At 36.5% G+C, this 20,699-nt stretch overlaps 1 protein-coding gene across 18 annotated transcripts in view; it reads right to left on the bottom strand.

The window, feature by feature from the left end:
* LOC106072940 (serine/threonine-protein kinase BRSK2-like) overlaps positions 1 to 20,699 on the bottom strand; it is a 173,537-nt gene that overhangs the window by 121,734 nt on the left and 31,104 nt on the right. For all 18 annotated transcript variants that reach the window (XM_056045388.1, XM_056045395.1, XM_056045399.1 and 15 more), the window contains exon 3: positions 2,797 to 2,891. In XM_056045388.1, coding sequence (XP_055901363.1) covers positions 2,797 to 2,891 — 95 coding nt within the window. The remainder of the gene's footprint in view (positions 1 to 2,796; positions 2,892 to 20,699) is intronic.

Genomic DNA, 20,699 nt, shown 5'->3' with positions numbered 1-20,699 from the left:
ATGTAAAATTGGGAATAGAGGTTAAAAATTGTCATAGGGTAGAGTCAGTTGTGTTTATAGTTTAAAAACTATTATAAACTCTATAACTACTTTGTTAATTTGGTGATGAGAGTCAGTAGAGAGTAAGCGAGAGTGGACAAAGAAATAATTTCAAATAACATTTTTTAAAAACTTAAAATGAACTGTAAGTGATAGAAGAGAACGAGCTAGGTCAAACTAAAAATAGCCCAGCTTCCTTTAGTGACAACGTTTCTTGTGTTTCAGTTTAAATGATGTCTGGACGTCATGAGCAGATTGTCTCCCTTAGGTCATCAATTATCACCAAGACACTGATACCGTTGAGTTATATTATTTATTGCTAGTTCAAGGTCTACTCATCTCTCGGGAGCAACTCAACTACGCTTTGAGATTTGGAGGAATCATAGTCTGTAGGAAACAAAACACTTATACAATATATAATGGTCGTACAATGTACACGAGGGGTGGGTAAAAATGCAATCTAAACAAAAAAAAATACACCAGAGAGAACAGAGACAGCCGACAGTGGCCTAAAAGCTAGTATGCAGCTTTAAAGAGAGATAATTGTTTCATGTACTCTTATAAATGTGGAATTTATCTGGAAATTTCTTTATTGAGTTTTTTTTTAAATTTTTACAAAGCTTATATCAACTCACTTTGTCTGGTAAGAGAGCGTTGATCTAAATTGAAACAAACAATATAAATAGCTATACAATCTTCTCTAGTTATAAGTATCTCACTGGCAGAGTGGTTAGCACGTCGGCCCAAGAAGGGGCGAGCCACGAGCTCGAATTCAGATCATTCAACCTCTTTTTTTTTTTTTTGGGTAAATGCCTTTAAAAAGCGATTACGGTAACATTCAACCAGATATCCCGTTCTTTCTCCCCCCCCCCCATTTTTCCAACTGGTCCATATAAGTGACAGGATCATATCGTTGTGAGAAGTCTAAAAATATGAAGTGGCACTAAACAAAAACAAATGGTAAAAATGTTATTAATCGCACAGATTGATTGTTGTTGGTCTAGATCTATTACACATTTAATAACACGTCTGATCCAAACTAACTGATACAGTTACACTTCGTGTAAGCTTTTGTTCTTTTAAAAAAAATTATGTTTTGTGCATTTCATGTTGCGATCCTGGCTTATTCTATTACAGCAATAAAATACAGAAACATTGAAAAAGAAGAGAAATCGACATTTAGAAATGTGAGGGGGACTGAAAAAAAGAAACATTAGAAAATAAGGAGAAATATTTAAAGAGATTTGGAAATAAATAGATAATCAAACAACTCTCAAGGATGCGATATTAAGTCATTCATTTAATAAAAAATGACTTTGTGCTTAAAGATAGAAAAGTATCATATTAATTTTTAAATCCATAGTTTATCAAAAATTCATTGATTCTGTACAACAGACACTCCAAGACAATTAGATATTTTTGAAAGCCATTATTTAAGAGTTGAGAATCTTTTTGACTCTTTAATGAGCAAGTGATAGAAATATTAAAACGATGTAATCTGTTCAACGACACAATCCGAATTCCTCTTTATGCTAAACAAAGTTAAAAGTAACATTTAATATTCCGGCTCTTCTTTTTCAATGACCCACGGTCAGTACAACGAACAGTTGTATTTACTTTCCCCCAACCGAGACCAACCGTTATAAAAGGCTTCAACAACAACCTGCGACGTCACGACCTGTGACGTGGGCAACAAGCTAATGGTCTAAACTTCCCACAAGCCGTGACGTCGCAGGTCAGTGCTCAAGCCTTCTGTAACGATTGGTCTCGCCCAAACTGTCAGTGGACTCATGGGCGACTAAAATGTCTTAAAGGGGATTTGATCTCTAGAAGCTTATCGCTTTTTCACCAAGCTATCTTGTCTTCGCTATGCAACAAGAAAACATAGATCGAACTAATAAATATCAAACATTTAAGATTACGATTCCTCAAAAATTTCAGAACACAATACATCCAACATTTCAGATCACAATACATCCAACATTTCAGATCACAATACATCCAACATTTCAGATCACAATACATCCAACATTTCAGAACACAATACATCCAACATTTCAGAACACAATACATCCAACATTTCAGATCACAATACATCCAACATTTCAGATCACAATACATCCAACATTTCAATCACAATACATCCAACATTTCAGATCACAATACATCCAACATTTCAGATCACAATACATCCAACATTTCAGATCACAATACATCCAACATTTCAGATCATAATACATCCAACATTTCAGATCACGATATATCCAACATTTCAGATCACAATACATCCAACATTTCAGATCACAATACATCCAACATTTCAGATCACAATACATCCAACATTTCAGATCACAATACATCCAACATTTCAGATCACAGTACATCCAACATTTCAGATCACAATACATCCAACATTTCAGATCACGATACATTTCCCTGTCAGTTAGGAAAAGGAAACGAGGCATTATTTAATGAGATCTTTACTGGAGGGCTCCTGACATACTTCTGGACAGCTGTCTCATTGTCTGGAGTAATTTCTCACCTCATAGACATAAGTTAACACACAATTCCCCTCACACACAATTCACCTCACACACAATTCACCTCACACACATGAGATAACACACAATTAACCCCACACACATAAGCTAACACACCTCACACACACTGTGACACAAAAGTTAACACACAATTCATCTCCCAAACAATTTATCTCCCACACATATGCTCACACATGATTTCTAAACAGGTACGTACCTTCATCAGTACAGACTCACTCAGCTTTTCCCGGTTCACTATTTTAATGGCGACTCGTTTTCCCGAGACACAATGTACTCCGAGTTTGACGAGCCCTGTGCAGAGAGAGAGAAAAGGTAGCTTTAGATATTTGATCAAGGAAGTGTGGCGTTAGGTAAAATGATATCATCTTCTGGTGTAGCAGCTTCTGTAGTGTGTGTGTGTGTGGTCAATGTGTAAAAAGTGAAACGTACGAGATAAAGTGAGACTCTAATAAGCGGGTATAGTTTAGGTCAGTGAGACATGGGATGCAAGGTCTTCATTAACCTTAGTGGGATATGGGGCGGCGTGGTGACAAATATTTGGTTGTCAATACAATGATAGAAGTTCGAATAGGGTTAGAAACTGTACGATTTGAAAGCCTGAGTCATGTTTTGATTGTTACTTCAAATTGCAGATTATTACGCCCAAACCTTCTGCAGAACGGCGCGAGATGTCGAGGCAGGGTTCAAACCAGGACCATTGAGAAGACGGTTCAGAGCGCAGATCACATGACCAGGCAGCCATTGACCTATTTTTCAAAGGTCGTCACTTATTCTACCGTGAATGCTCCCATTCCCCGAGTGCACTGTAAATACTTCTCAAGAGATCCCCCAGATTTAATGAAAACAGTAAAGTTCCTCTTTCAGACCTTGTGATCTATGGGTCATACGATGTAAGGGTCTTCTGTTTTTTTGTGAAACATGGTTAATGAGGGTGTCATGTGGTCATCCCAACTCAAGTCAGGTACCCAATAGAGCTGGGTTAACTCAGAGGCACTCTAAAGGTCCCGAAAGTAAAAAAAATCCTAGTCTTCACCAGGATTCGAACCGGGACCCCCTGCTTTGGAAGCCAAGCGCTTTACAACTCATCAAACACGCCTCCAAATGAAAACAGAGTTTTCGTTTAAAAAAAAAAGGATACCCCAATATACACTGATCTGGGATAAAACACCCAGCTTTAGAAACTCTGGCATCAATGCGCACGATTACTGAGTGCCGATTTATTTTTTATCAAGCGAATTGGTTGGTGGTTATAATTAGATCTTTGCTTTACATAACATCAACTTTCAAGGATCATGGGTACTTAAACAATGTCCACCTAGACATGCTTACATGATAAGCAGGTCTGCAACAGTTATTTCCCCTGACTTATCATAAGAAACCTGTTATTATTCTTAATAAACACCAAACACACATACACAGATTTCTACATTTCTAATGAAGCCAAATAGATCTCTATGAGAACATATACTCTTTAAAACCTAATTCTAGATGCTAGAGATAATAAAAACAGGTAATTATCAACCTGTCTTGTTTATTACCTCCCCTACTTTTCGATTTAAAAATAAACATGATTAAATTAAAAAAACAAAACTAAATCCCTATGATTACATTAAGCTAATATTAAAGAAAAAAGAAACATATTAATAAAAAAAATAGAATCCAAACTCTAGTAGTTAGAAATAGATTATATTGAGACACGGTGAGTGCGGTTCGAAGGTATCAACTATATTTTGGACAGACAGTACAGGTAAACCAGGACAGTACATGTCTAGTCTCGGTAGACAAATCAGTTCAGCTGTTTTAAAGTCGTTTGGCCCAGAATGTGCTCACACTGAACTGTTATCCAATTATAGAACCTACAACCCAATTCAGTAGTACCACCTACTATTTAGTACGTATTGATTCTTTAAAAAAATAACAAGTCATATTGTGCGCATGACATGGCCAATTGTTGTATGAGTGCTTTTCGTCAGTGTCTGTTGTAAATTCGATTCTTGAAAGTCGAGACGTTCTGGTTTTTTTTCAGTAATAGATAAACTTTTTATGTCTCTGAATATTCTTGGGAATATTTTCTTTTCTGCTGACCAGCGAATTAGTTTTACACAACTAGTCAACGACTCGTAGCTTCACTGAAGAACTATACCTAAACATCATTGAAGCCACTCTTGTATTTCATGCTTTGGTTGTCTCTAGAGGCGAGGTGGCTGAGCGGTAAAACGGGGGTCCCGGGTTTGAATCCTGGTGAAAACGGGGATTTTCAATTTCGGGATATTTGGGCGCCTCTGAGTCCACCCAGATCTAATGGGTACCTGATGTTGGGGAAAAAGTAAACGCGGTTTGTCGTTGTGCTGGCCACATGACACCCTCGTTAACAGCAGGCCACAGAAACCTTACATTATCTGCCATATAGACCGCAAGGTCTGAAAGGGGAAATTTGACTTACTTTTTTTATCTCTAGATATTGCTTTGTGTCATGATAAGAGACTTTGTCGTTTTAGCTCAAGTTTACAACATTGATGTAAAATTGGAGGCTTTGATAATAAACTAAACAAACTAAAGGACGTTAGACTGAACTTTCAGATTGTAGCAATAAATGTAAGTTACACATTGAAGAGCTTATAAAATTTAATTCTTGATTCTTCATGTGGTGACCTAGTTTAGTTTAGAGATTATGTTAGTTTTCTAAATAAATATATTGTGCATTGTTTTTAGCGACGGTAAAAAGTAGTGACGTAGTCAGACAGACGAATGACGTTGCAGAATACGGGTACAAGACAGGAGAAGAATATGGCTGGGGCTTGTGGAAAGATGGATATTGAATAGACTGCTCATTGAAGGCGATCATCACCCCTAACTTAAGTCAGATTATTATTATAGCTTTTATATAGCGCTACTTTCATGCTTATAGCATGCTCAGAGCGCTTTTGGTCCAATCTCATTAGTGGACCAGTGGGGGGAGGGGGTGGCTAGGAGTTGGTTTTCCATGTTGCCTTTAGGCGCTCAGTAAACACAATTCTGCCCGAGTCGGGTTTCGAACCTCGAGCCCCCTTCTAGGGTTCAGAGGCCAAGCGCTGAACCACTCAGCTACCGCGCATCATGCATTAAAAATAGCTTGAGAAATAAGTTTCGTTTCATCGATCCAATTTGTATTCTATGTCAGTTCGGAAACACTGCCCTGTGTCCACTCTGTTTCTAAATCTCACAATAAAATGGATAGCGATTTTGGTAGCAATGTCGCAAGCTTAAAAGATTCTTCGATCGATGGCTACCCTTACTCTCCCTTCTCCTTTTTACCCCCCACCTTTCTTTCTCTCTCTCTCTCTCTTTCTCTCTCTCTCTCTCTCTTCATTTTTGATCTGTGCTTTCCGGAGGACCACTTCCTTTTCAACTGACCGGAGCTCTCCACTATTACCCCCCCCCCTCCCTCTTCCCAACTCCGAGATGCCGCTGTTATTGACCCATTGTGTTGGATGTCCGAGTTGGCCAAAGAACTAATGCCAAATATTTTTTTTTTATCAAGCGATCACGATGACCCGCCCGCGTCTTGTGTCCCCAATAAAAAACTCGGATAAACTAAACACTCAGGGATGCTCACATTTCTCCGGAAAGGGAACCTTTTGAAAATAAAATTGATATTTTTTTTTATACCAGGAGTTAGAACCTTAAACAGAGTCTCTGGATCTATTTTCGTAAACGGCGCATCGTACTAAATATATAAATCAGAAAGTCAGGTTCTTTTCCGGTTTGAGAAAGATGGGAAGAGAAATAGCGATTTAAAAAAAATAGTGCAGTGTTTCTCCTTTTGACAGCTTCTAAATGTCGTCACGATGGAGGCCGCGAGGTCGAACCTTGCCTGCTGTCAACCTTTCCCGCCCGAAGCAAGTTTGGACGTAATATTATCTTCTTATCTTATAAATTACAGACGTTCCTTCAAAAGATAAGATAATTACGTAGTACGCGTCATTATGTCCTAGTCTAGTCCTGCTTGTTAATTAGAGACTTAAAACTCTGCTTAGTCATTGGTTATCTGGCTGATTCAGGCAACCCGTTTTATACTCTAGAGGCACTAGGGAAGAAAGATTATCTGTAAATTCTTACATATGGAATAAGAAATTTTCTTAGTATGTTTGTGTCTTTCAGGGTACTTTATTATTTATTTGTTTATTTGGTTTGATAATTTTTTTTATTTCGGTAGGAATGTCTTCATCTTGTAATGCGGAATAATATACTGTTGTAGACTATGATATTTAAAAAATAAAGCTCTCAATACTATTATTGTCTCTAAGTTTTTTAATTTTAAAATCAATCGACCTCATTCCCCAATCGTAAACAAACAACATTTAGCCACGTGATAATATTGATAAAACAACGAAAAAAAAACTGTCACGTGATAGCCTGTGTGTATTACGTAAGTTGTATAGAAGAGATAGAGAATCACGTGATTGGTGAATGAGGTCCATTGTGAGTATAGATATAGAATATAGATATAGAATAAGTTTTCATTCAAATTTAAACCTTATTCAAATTTGTTAAACCATGACGTCTTCCGAGATTGAATCATTAATATCGAATAAAGCCAACACGTTTTAGTCTCTTCTTTTATGTTCATGATTTAATACTTGTGAATTATGATTACTTACAAATAAAAACACATTTTAAAAAATAAAAAAAATATTTTAAAAAACCCCACAAAAGAGGCAAGATGGCCCATAAAAGAGGCACATAAAGCCCCAAAAAGAGGCAAAGAAAAGAGGCCTAAGGCCCAAGGATTCCTATGATGATAAAGCTAAAACTGAATAGCGCAAATTCTGAGGTTTCCTTTAGAAAAAAAAAAACAAAAAAAAAACATGTCTTTAGTGGGTTCAATGGTTAGGATGGTTAGGTAGTATGTCTTTGATATTAAATAATATTTCTATTTCTATTATTATATTTTTAGGTTAATCACTTTTCAATTGTTTATGATTTAATACTTGTGAATTATGATAACTTACAAATAAAAACATAAAAAAAGCCTACTAAAGAGGCAAGATGGCCCATAAAAGAGGCACATAAAGCCCCTAAAAAAGAGGCAAAGAAAAGAGGCCTAAGGCCCAAGGATTCCGATGATGATAAAGCTAAAATTAAATAGCGCAAATTCTGAGGTTTCCTATTAAAAAAACAAAAGAACATGGAGTTGTGAGAATGAAGGCGATCAAGGCTAGGTTCCCGCTCAATTTATACTGACCAGTTCACGTGTCCCTAACAATCAATGCAGAGCCTTTTCAGTGTTACATATTGAGTCAGTTTTTTAACACTGTTTTACATTTATGTTAATGTTTTCTAGTTAAACATCCATGTAGCTTACATAACTAAAGAAAAAAATAACACACAAAAAATTATACTAAAATGCTTCACTAATAAATACAAAAAAACTGTGTCAAAAATAAACCAACCTTGAACATTGTATGAATGTTAAGCGTCGATGATATTATTGAAATATTGAAATGATTAAAACAGCCTTCAAATTATCGCAAAGTTTGTAATAGATATTGTCACTTCATTCATCAAAATCAAATGCAGACTCCTCTTCTTTTGCTGATTTAAACCACAATTTGTCAATATATTTGCCGGAAGCTCGGGGGTAAAGCACATGACTCCCGAACCACAAAGCTCGGTGTTCGAATCCTGGTGAAGACTGGAATTTTTATTTTCGGAATCCTTAGGACGCCTCTGAGTCCACCCAGCTCTAATGGGTACCTGACGTTGGGTAAAAGTATAGGCGGTTGGTCGTTGTGCTGGCCACAGGACATCCTCGTTACCCTTGGGGCCACAGAAACAGACATTTACATCATCTATCCTAAAGACCACAAGGTCTGAAAGGGGAACTTATGTTTATTTGCCGATTTATGAAAACCAAGCAATGCAAATTTTGATTGAGTCTAGGGCCACATGAAACAGTTTAGGAACCGCCTTCTCATGTAGGGACAAAATCAACATTTTGGACACTGTTGAGCCCTATCCTGAAGAAAAAGATGCGGTCGCTGAAGAAAAGGGGGGGGGGAGGAGACAACAGTTTCTTTTTATTTTTCACACGCCCCCAACCCCCAGCTGTGTTACCGAAACGATAACCTGGCCTCCTTTGATCGGTGTCTGCAACATTCAAGCCTGTCCGTATTCAGACGGGAATATCAGCCAGACCCCCGATGAGACCAGGCATCGATCTGGTGTGCTTAACCATCGACTAACCTCCCCTTGTGTGCTGGAATCGATAGTGCAGTCTCTGAAAGAAAAATATTTTCTCAGGCTAATTTTAATAAGCTCTGAATTAAACAACACTCGTGAGCAAGACTGAAAAAAAAAGACAACAACAACAAAACATATTGTGTATTTGTTTCCGGAACGCATTCGTAGACTAGATCTATATGTAAAGTTCCCCTTTCAGACCATGTGGTCTATAGGGCAGATGATGTAAAGGTCATCTTTTTCTGTCCTATCTATGAAAGTTCTGTATTCATTTGCATTCTTTAAAGTATCTTGTTTTTAACTTTAGAAAATCAATTAGTCAAATAAACCTTATTTCAACATTTACATCATGTCTGGTTTATCAAATTGATAATATGCAATATCTGTCTACCTCATCATTAACTCTTTCTCTCCGTAATTATTTACCACATTCTGGTGGAATCAACGTAGTTATTGTCTGTTAGGAGAGAAAGAGTTAATAATTTCAATTTATGAAATCCAAATGTAAGTCCATTCTGTGGACTGCACACATTATTTAGCCTCGTCGATATATATCATACATATAACTAACTTTCACTTTGGTAGAGCAGGCATTTCTCGTTTAGAACGCTGCCTACGTCCAGAGTTAAGGTCAATACTTTTTTTTCGCTGTCCATTACTTTCCTTGTCTACAGATGCGTCCAAATAGCGCGGTCCAATGCTAGGCCTCTACAGAGGTTGAGGCTACCTCTATCACAGTAGTGAATTAAGATAATCCCGTCTCAGCCAAACATTCTGTTATCTTTGTATAAAAGATTCAGACTTTATTGTGTGTTTAAATTTATAACCATCAGACTATAAGATAAAACTGTTTATATGATCTTGAGTTATACAGATCGATGCTTCTGAATTTTTCCTTAACAAGAAAAAAACAACAAGGTTCTAGGACTATGGTTCACAGCCTTTCATAACAGTTAATACTATTTAGTCATTTCATTGGTCATCTATCTTTGGTCAAATGCAACCAGAATATGTTTTTTTTTTAGATAACGAAAGGGTGGACGTCGCCGATGGCTCAAATGTAGCAGAGTGTTAAGTAATAAATGGACACCACTTTCATTAAAGTTCTTAATTCACCTCTGCACAAGCTTTAAATACAACGCTTTAATTTGATTACCAGAGATCGTGGCATTACGGGATTAATACTGTTCGGTAGTGTAACCTACTTGAAACTCTGTGATAAATTGCTAATCGAACTGTTCATCCCCTAGGTCATCGAACTGTCCACGCGATCAATCATTTGCAGAGATAATATTAAAGTTTAAACCAGCATTTAGATCTATTTGTGTACAGAATCTGGGAGAATAGAGGGAAATAATGAGAGAGTAAAGATAAGAGAAGTTTACCAGAGATACAAAAAAAAAAAAAGAATAAGGAATAAGCAGAAACGTAAATAAAGAGAGAAGATGGAAAGAAAAGAGAAAGAAGAAAAAAGAGAACACAGAAGAAATAGAGCTGAGAGAGAAAGAGAGAGAGAGAAAAAAAAAAGAAAAAAAAAGGAAAAAAAATAAGGAAAGAGCGAGAATAAGAGAGTATTAGAGAGAGAGAGACAGACAGAGCGAGAGAGATAGAGAAAGAGAGAGAGAGAAGAGAGAGATTAAGAGAGGGTGAAAAAAGAGTAGCGATGGGAAAAAAGAGAAAAGAGAGTAATAGAGATAGGAAGAAGAAAAAAGAGAATGAGATGAAACGATAAAGATTGCGCAAGTGCTAATGGATAATAAGGAAAGAGAAAGATATAGGGAAAGAGAGAGAGAGAGAGAATGATTTAAACTGTGAGCTAGAGATATAGAGTGAAAGAGCGTGAAACAAAACTAAAGGATAAATACGTAACACATTGTAGATAATGTCTTGTAAAGTTCCTTCTGTCTCTCAAGACAATGGAAGAGCCCAGATAAGGTGAATAAAGTTATGGAAAAAATGCGAAAGGAAAATGATTGCTAGACTAATAGATTAGATAGATAGATAGATAGATAAACCGCGATCGATCGATAGATAAATAGATAGACAGATAGATAAATGATAGACTGAGAGAGTGAAAGACTCACACATTTAACCAAGGACTGTCACCAAACAGATGGAGTCGAACCAAAAGCATTAGCCGAAGGCAGTGAGAGGAAATCCTTTGTTGCTGTTGGACGCACCCCTGGGCGTATGACAAAATGACTGTGCACTAACTAATCTAATTCATCATTTGCTAAATCATCGACCTACTCAATCATGAAGCACGCTCGAGAATTCAATTCACGCAATGGTTCGGGTTCCAACATGTTTAATTTGACCTACATAATAATGTATTTATAATAATTAATAATTAATATAATACATGTAATAATAATAATAATAATACATGTAATAATAATAATAATAATAATAATAATAATAATAATAATAATACGATAGGTCAATTTATACTTCGTGTACACAGACACAGTCACACGCACACACACACACGCACAAACACACATACATACATACATACATACATACATACATACATACATACATACATACATACATAATAAGGCTTGCCTTCGAGTCCGAAGATTAATGAGGAACGCATTCTTTCCCGTGGCTACGCAGCCCTAGCTGTGCCCTACATATTTTGCCCCATCTGGAGCAGGCATAACCTTTGTCAATTGAGATTTTCTGTCAACGCCTGTCATCGGCAGCGGATTTTCTTTTGGTCTCAAATGTAGGCGTATATCCCATATGTACATACATACATACCTATTAAATATATATAGGTTTGTATGTATATATAGATAATTCGGTCTGATGTTCGCCTGAAATCGGTCGTGGCTGAACTGGTAGATTCTTTATTGTCTTGTCTAGGCCTTTTGACCTAAAGCCAAATAGTGTTTGGAAATACATTTTTCTCTAAGAATCTGAGGAAATTCAGAGATATACCGGGACATCGGTAATTCCAAGCAAGCTTATTCCATTCTGTCAAACAGTTTGGGTACTGGCATTTAAAAGTTTTTGTGCTTTTTCAAAGTCTCTCTTGACACCTTCTGTTTTAGATGCACGGGTTTCTTCTTACCAGACTTCAGATTTCTTTATTGTGATGTTTATATAATGTTTTAATGATGTTTCTTTAAATTTTCAGTAACGATGTTTTATTTTTCATAGAAAAATGTCAACCTTTTCTCACTGTTGAGACTGGGTAGCTTTCTTTTTCAATTTTTATTTGTTTGTAAAATGTTTTATGTGTTTCAGATTTCCTTCAGATTTTTTTTTAGATAACTACATCCCCTAGCCCAAACATCTAGCAGGACCGCGAAGAATGGCTGCGGGCAGGGTTCGAACCCGGGACCATCAAGACTGTCACATTTTTGTTTGTGATATGAATTAAGGGGAATCACGGAGTATAACATTTTTGTTTGTGATATGAATTAAGGGGAATCACGGAGTATAACATTTTTGTTGTGTTTCACGTGAAAGTGAAACTTAATCGAGAATTATGGGCAGGAAATCTCGTTCTGAGAGATGACCACATGGTCAGAAAGTAGTAGTCGCCATGTTCTTGAAGCGTATGGATGTGTAATACAAATAGTTGTGATAAGTAGTTACCATGATTTTGAAATGAGAGGACGCATACAGATTTATTGTAAGAAGTATAAACAGATGTGTGCTTTTTGTACTTAATATATTATTGGATGTTACAATTGAATCATGTGGAGAATTTCTTGTATTCATTGATGGCTGGACTTGCACCAGTATGTTAATATTTTAGGTCAAATAAATGTCATCTGCTATTCAAGCGTCCATTTCGAGGTCTCCATGTTTGTTGTGCTATTATAGACGCAGAACTCATTTAGTAACCATACGCGACAACAAGTTATACAACAGTATTCAAGTGAATGAGAACAACTTTAATTTCTGCATAGTCGACATCTAAATGTCACATACATAAATAAATGTTACACAATATGCACATAACAAAGACCATCAAATGACAGTCCAGATCTCTTATCAAACGACTAGGCAGCTTAATAGGTGCCTACCCTAGCATAGTTTGCCGTTGAGCTCTAAGCTAAAAGGAAATAAGTTCTAGCATATTGACCCTAATTTAGAAAAATAAATTATTGATCTAAACAGTTTACAAGTCCTATACTTTATTCGTAGCCCCCCCCCCCAACCCTGCCAACTTAATGAAAAAACAACAATAAACAAAAGGGGAAAAAAACGTAAGAACATATTGAATGTCCTTAATACACCCTCATTTTGTCCTTTATTTGAGAACCTCTGAAAACAGAATGGCACTTAATTCCTAGTTGGATGTCTGGCACTGGCACATTGACCCACATCAGCCAGCAGACTGTGGGATTAATGCTAAGTGCTAGGTCCTGTGTGCTGATCCTTGGCCCTTTCCTGCTAAATGATGACTAGGGTAGAATGGAGGGGGGAGGGAGGGGGCGCTAAGTCTTTGTGTAAGCCAGGACAGGCTACCATATTGATTAGTTCACAATAGTTTCGTGCCCCGAGACTATAAATTAGCAATGGGTTAACACGGTACTAAAGCCCACAAAATTATGCTTATTTCAACATAAGATATATAATCCGATAATACAGACACCATCGTAAGACGTTATATTTTGGAAAACATATTGAAATAATCATAATAAAACGATCGTTTGACATGCAGTTAGTTGTATGTATTGTTCAGAATAAGACCATTCATAGATAAATAAGTCTGTTGAACTGCTATTTCACTATTGGTAAACATGAGCTAATAGCAGTTCTTTGGAAGTAATCATTGTAAGAGTGTCCAATAAGGAATTTTATAATGTTGTGACAGCTATGATTTAGTACAGCCCTCTAGTAACAAGAAACCTATTAAATATATTAAGGCCCCTTAAAAGTCTGAGAATTCAGTCCTCACTACCCTTTGACTAGTATCACAATAAGGCAATTTTATTTTATTCAACCTTCATAATCGATAAATTCCTAAACAACAGTTTTTGAAATTTTGATTTTTTTTTCACCTTTTTATGCAGTAGGCTAATATAGAAATATTATATATATTTATTAAAAAGAATGCGAGTCTTTTGTATGAAATTAATTTAATTAAATAAAACAGGTTTACCTAGATAAAGAAAAAAAAAGTAAAGCTCCCCTATCAGACCTTGCGATCTATAGGGCAGATGATGTAAAAGTCATCTGTTTCTGTGGCCAACGGTTAACGAGGATGTCATGTGGCCAGCACAAAGACCAAACGATTTAATTTCCCCAACTAAAGTCAGGAACCCATTAGAGCTGGGTGGGCCCAAAGATCCCGAAATTAAAATTTTCAGTTTTCACCAGGTTTCGAACCCAGGACCTTGGGAAGCCTAGCGCTCTACTGTTAATAATCAGAAACTTTTAGTCATAGTTTTTGTCATTTATTAGAGTTTTGTCATGGGTTTATTATTAGTTTTGTCATGGGTTTATTATTAGAGTTTTGTCATGGGTTTATTATAAGGGTTTTGTCATGGGTTTATTATTAGAGTTTTGTCATGGGTTTATTATTAGAGTTTTGTCATGGGTTTATTATAAGGGTTTTGTCATGGGTTTATTATCAGAGTTTTGTCATGGGTTTATTATTAGAGTTTTGTCATGGGTTTATTATTAGAGTTTTGTCATGGGTTTATTATTAGAGTTTTGTCATGGGTTTATTATTAGTTTTGTCATGGGTTTATTATTAGAGTTTTGTCATGGGTTTATTATAAGGGTTTTGTCATGGGTTTATGTTGCTGACGATATATTGTTAGGTGTGAGGTCTGAAAAATTTATTTTTCAAGTTCATAAAAGGTTGTGAAAACTTTAAATTTGACTAATATTACACGTACTTGTCAAAACAGAAAATGATAGAAATATGAAAAAGGAGAGATATTTTACAAGTTAAAAAAATGCAAAATCAGCATTATTCATGATCCGCTGTCCCAGGGGGAAACATGATATTAGCCATTCCTGGCAAGTCGGATAACATTTGTTGGCAAACTTTAGTAGTGTATTATCTGGCCACGTCTGTCGAGCCTATCCTTTATTAGGGTCTCAATTCAAGCTCAGTTCAAGTCTAGGATTATAATGTCTCCATTTGTGGCTTTTTTTGTTTATTTAAAAAAAACTACTTAAAAAAAATATACAAAGAAAACATGAAAAATTAAAATACTTAAAAAAAACAACAACAACTAGGCTTATACGAAGTGCAATTATAACAATTATTTCGGATCGGTCGTGTAATTAAATTTGTAATAGATCTAGACCAACAAGAATAAATCTGTGCGATTAGAACTATTTTTACCAACTGTTTTGGTTTAGTTCTATTTTATGCTTTTAGCTTCCTCAATATGCTATGACCCTATAACGTCTCTGGACCAGTTGGGAAACTGAAGTATATTGTGAAGGTTTACGTGATAGTTTTAAAATGATAAACAAAAATTCATTAAGAGCACAAGAGTCCTCAAGAGGAACAATTCAACATAGGGCACCACATCTGTCAAGTACGATTTTCAAGATAGCAAATAAAATAAGTAATGAGGTAGTTCCTATTCTCTGACCTACTTTATAAAAAGTCACCTGACTGTGGTCTTATAGATGGCAATAATGGCAATACCTTCCTATGATAAGATGTAGATCTAGATTTAGTGCTAGCCTAGATCTAGTAGACCTACTAAATAATCATAAAAATTAGTGAATTATTGTAACGTACTTTTTATTATGGATTAAACTGGATCTAGACTATTTTCATGTTTAAATTACAATGAAATCAATGAGGTCATTAATGTAAACAACACACCCACGTGACTGAGAAGAGATCCGGAACTACCTCATTACCAATAGTTAATTGACTCATTGGCGATTTTTTAATTCATGATCGTGTTGCCATATAAAATAAATAATTAAGCAAAAGTTTTCAGCTTCATCCGAGATTGGGTGTGGGAGAATTAACATGTACCAACATTTTTATAATACAAACAGCCAGAGTGAGTGGACATAAGCTTTGTAAAAAGAACTTGGACTAGTCCGAGGATTCTATGTTCCCGAGCATTACCCAACCATCGACAAATTGTGAGAGAGGCTTGTTATCTGTGGCATTATCTGGATGAGGCTTGGTCATTTATGCATTCTTCTTCTTCTTCTTCTTCTAGCCAGCTTTATTGCTGCTGAGCTGTGAGTTCTTTTGCAGACTGTGCCAAGGAAAAAAAGTGTGCAGTTTTCTTCAGTTGTTCAGCACTGCCGTACAGGGTGTTGGTTATGTTGGGCTGTAGTGGAAGTAGGGTCTGCCTAAGGTGGATTAGGGAGGGGCTGCCTAAGGTGGATTAGGGAGGGGCATTCAAAGAGGACGATTTGCAGGTTACTTTAGAAAATGGAGTTTCTTTTTCTTTTCCGAAAACGTTTTAATTTGAGGCGTGTGTTTGCTAGATCAGAGAGCGTGAATTTCAAACATTATTAATATCACAACAAAGATGATGCCTATTATAAACTATCCAGACAAAGATCAACGTCTAATCTTTCGACTCAGGACCGGACACAACAGAATGAGACAACATATGTTCCGGAAGCTCAAAATTGGAATCAATGAAATCTGCCCATGTGGAGTGTCACCAGAGAATGCTGACCATGTCCTTCAAGGCTGCTCTCTTTACCAAGAGGCCGTACAAGACACTGGCCCCCAAAACACCCAAATAGAAAGAAAACTATATGGAGAGCTCCCTGATTTGGAAACCACTGCGCAGTTCATCTCATATATTGGTCTAGTCATTAGAACGCTCCAACCTGAAAATGAGAACGAAGAAGAAGAAGAAGAAGAAGAAGAAGAAAACATTATAGATGCCATTACGTCCAATAATGTATATTTGAATATGAAGTAACTAAAGCAAACAATTTTCCTGAAAATCGCTCACTTTGATAATAAGTTGGATTGGTCTAGATTTTACTTTTACTAAATGTTTTCCTAGATTGAAAAGATATATTCCCATATCACGATGGTATTATAAATTAAAGAAATGTTTGTTGCATTAAAGAGTGAGATATATCGATTGCTTGCCAAGGGCTGTAACCAGCGAGTCCTCAAGTAGTGGATGCCATTTATCTCCCTTACATCCATTACTGAGAGCCAGGCTTTGATTACTGGAGTCTTCACTGGTGTCCAATGAATTGGGGTATTTCTTCCTACCCCACCCCAACCCCCCACTCTCCTCCTATGACGGTCTTCAAGGAGAGCTGTAAAATCGAAATCGCCTTATCGATTTTTGATTGCCTGACGTTGCAAGACAGTGTTCACTTAAAAAAAAAAACAACTAAAGTACAATGATGTCTGGGGTCAGGGATAACAAAAGTTGACTTTAATAGATTGGTGAAAAAAATAATTTTGAAAGCTATATGATTCTTTTTTAACAGATGAATCGCTGATTACTAAATATTTATCGCTGCAAGGTCGCGTTGTATGCGCTCAGGAGTGTTGTCTCGTTGGTTCTGGGTTCGAAGCCTACCCGCCGCCAAGCCTCGTCGTCCCGCGAGAGGTTTGGGCTATAGTGTAATAATCTTCAATTCTGGAGGAATATCAGGAGATTGTTCAACAATTTGTCAAATAGAAATTTAAACATTGTAAGATGTGTACATTGCTATCTATCTATCTAGCTATCTATCTATCTGTCTGTCTGTCTTTCTGTCTGTCTATCTGTATGCCTGTCTGTCTGTCTGTCTATCTATCTATCTATCTATCTATCTATCTATCTATCTATCTATCTATCTATCTATCTATCTATCTATCTATCTATCTATCTATCTATAGTATCAAATTATGACGCTTCCAATGCCTGACAATGTATCCCTCTGTCAAACTATCAAGGAAGTTGCCATCAACTTTAAATCTCCTAAATGTCAAGAGGAAGTGATACCTGGGCTGGATCAGAAGCGGACACTTTGATCTAACCTCGAAGATAGAACTTCGCTACATAATGCCAGCAGGTAAACCGATCACTTCTTGCCACAAATATCCGTCTCTCACTAGGCCGTAGGTGAGCTCAGAGTCTGAGATGCAATTGCTCACACTCAACACATCACGCCACTCAATGTTATCACACGTGATCTGGTAGTTTTCATTTAGTCCTGAACTGAGTCATTTAGAATATTGGAGAACACACGGGCATTCGTAAATCCTACTTATTTATGTTTTCTAACCAAAGAGAAATGTTAACAAGAGAGAAACCTATATATCAGGTCCTTACAGTAAAATTGTGGTTGCTTTGTTTATGATCTTAATACAAGGATATAAACTTCACTTTTATCACTAGGGGACATCGACGGTGTTCGTTTTATTCAGGAGTGTCCAGTAAGATCAGCCATCAGATCTCATCTCTCTCTCTCTTCAACTACTTCTCTGACTTCTGTGATTTGTTACCAGAACAACTTAGAAAGGAACCCGTTCCTGCAATCTTTTTTGCGTCCTTAAAATAGACATAATTTTCATGACAATAAAAAAAATTTACTCTACTCCAGAGCTAGGAACTTGAGCTACTGTAGTGTCGGGGAACTTACATCTACTGTAGTGTTGGGGAACTTACATCTACTGTAGTGCTATGAAGCACTAATAATTACTAATTTTGTATTTCTTCTAAAAGTAAGGATTTATTATTTGTTATTTAATATTGAGTGTAGGGCAAAAGTATCTATCTATCTATCTATCTATCTATCTATCTATCTATCTATCTATCTATCTATCTATCTATCTATCTATCTATCTATCTATCTATCTATCTATCTATCTATCTATCTATCTATCTATCTATCTATCTATCTAACTATCTATCTATCTATTTATTTATCTATCCAGATAGAATGAATTAAACTTTAAACTTTTTTCTATTGTTCTATTGGGGAGTGTCAATTTGCCTACTTATCAGTATTTCATTACATTTCTTATGTCTATCGACATCTGTTTTTTGTAATACTGTATAATGAGTGTATATCTCCTTCTCTTGGTGGTATTGTCTTGCAGTCTTTGTAAAATGTAAAAGAACGCTTGTTTTGATACAGGGACATAACTATCTGCCAGGTCAGTATGAAGTATTCTCAGGAGAACCTAAGGGCTAATACTTTTCTTCATTCAATGCCCTAATAAGACTTGACATAGCTCTAAATAGCGAACGATTGTGTTGCTGCTCGCGTTACTCTACGGGCTGGCGGAATTGTCAGGGATGAGTGGAACCGAAAGTTCGTGGAGTCCGCAGTGAGTACCGAGATGAAACAGGAACGTACACTACGCCAAACTTTTTTTTTTTTATAAAGATAGGTCTGATCATATCTACCTGGGAATGTGTGTGCGTATGTGTGTGTTTGTGTGTGTGATAGCAAGAAGTGAGCCCCGAGAGAAGTAATCACTAGATAGAGATAAAGGTAGGAAGAGACGGATAAGGAAGGACTAAAAGAGATAGAATGAAACCTAGAAAAGAGAGAAAAATAGCTAGAAAGAGAACGAAAGACAGAAAGATAAATATAAAGAAACGGAGTAAAGAGGAAGGGAATGAGTGAGAGAGAGAGAGAGAGTGAGAGAGAGAGAGAGAGAGGTTAATATGCATGACTAAATGCATGACGCGTAGGACGTAATCATCTTCTTTTTTGAAGTAACGTCTGTATTATATAAGATAAGAGAGAGAGAGAGAGAGAGAAAAAGAGATATACAGCATTAAAAAAAACAACATAAATAACAATAGACTTAAGAAATGTAATGAGATACTGACAAATAGGCTAGTTGACACTTCATAATAAAAAAAGTACAATGTTTAATTCATTCTATCTGGATGGATGGATGGATAGACAGACAGACATACCGACAGACAGACAGACAGATGTAGGGGAAGAGAGAGAAGAAAGAGAAATAGAGAGAAATATTGAAAAAGGATAAAAAAAAGTTGAAAGATCAAAGATAAGCCTGATTTAAGTCTCGTCCACCAAATGGTTACTAACTTGTTCTCTCTACCTAACGGAGGTCAGTTCGTCGAGGTGAAAACCAGGTTATCTTTCCAAAACCAAAAAAAAACAACAATGCTACATCCTTTAAAAACCTAAATCTGCCAGCACCTCGATCCTCCCCAAAACGTATTGCAAACCTCTGTACTTTATAAATGTTTCTTTGGCTTTCACCACTATACAGCCACACTTCGTGTTTTGATAAACTGGCCAGTTTAAAAGTAGGCAGTAGTATCCCAGCAAAGGTTTTATAATATCTTTATCCGACGTCTGCAGATTGTATAAAGTAACACACATCATCAGAGAGAGTACTATTTACATAAGCCAATCAGAGGTGAGTACTATCTGCGGTCTACTCTTTTGCCCAACTGATACTACCATGTTCTTTCTTATCTTATATAATACAGACGTTACTTCAAAAAAGAAGATGATTACGTCCTACGCGTCATGCATTCATTCAGTCATGCATATTAACCAATGACTTAAATTCTGCCAAGTCACTGGTTTTCCTGGCTGGCCCAGGCAACCCATTCCATGCTCTAATAGCACTAGGGACTAGCACTAGCACTAACAGGGAACACCTTTCAATTCTTAACTAACAATCGGATGCACCACGTTGCACTTGACTGTCATACATGAACTATAGACAGGTGGTAGTGAAGTGTAAGTACATTAATAAGTGTGAAGACGTTGAGTTGGTCCTACTTATAGCACTCGTGGGTGAACTATTTTTTTTACAAAGCTTCTATGAACTCTTTCTGTCTGTCTGTCTGTCTGGTCAAAAGTTTGAACACGTTCTCTCTCGCACTTCCCATTCTCGGATCAAGTTGAAACTATGCAGAATTATTTATAGTTCCAAACAAAATATGAATGAATCAAAAAATT

The sequence above is a fragment of the Biomphalaria glabrata genome, chromosome 10 (assembly GCF_947242115.1).
Source record: "Biomphalaria glabrata chromosome 10, xgBioGlab47.1, whole genome shotgun sequence".
In the NCBI taxonomy this organism is placed as follows: domain Eukaryota; kingdom Metazoa; phylum Mollusca; class Gastropoda; family Planorbidae; genus Biomphalaria; species Biomphalaria glabrata.
This window is presented reverse-complemented; position numbering and strand designations above follow the sequence as displayed.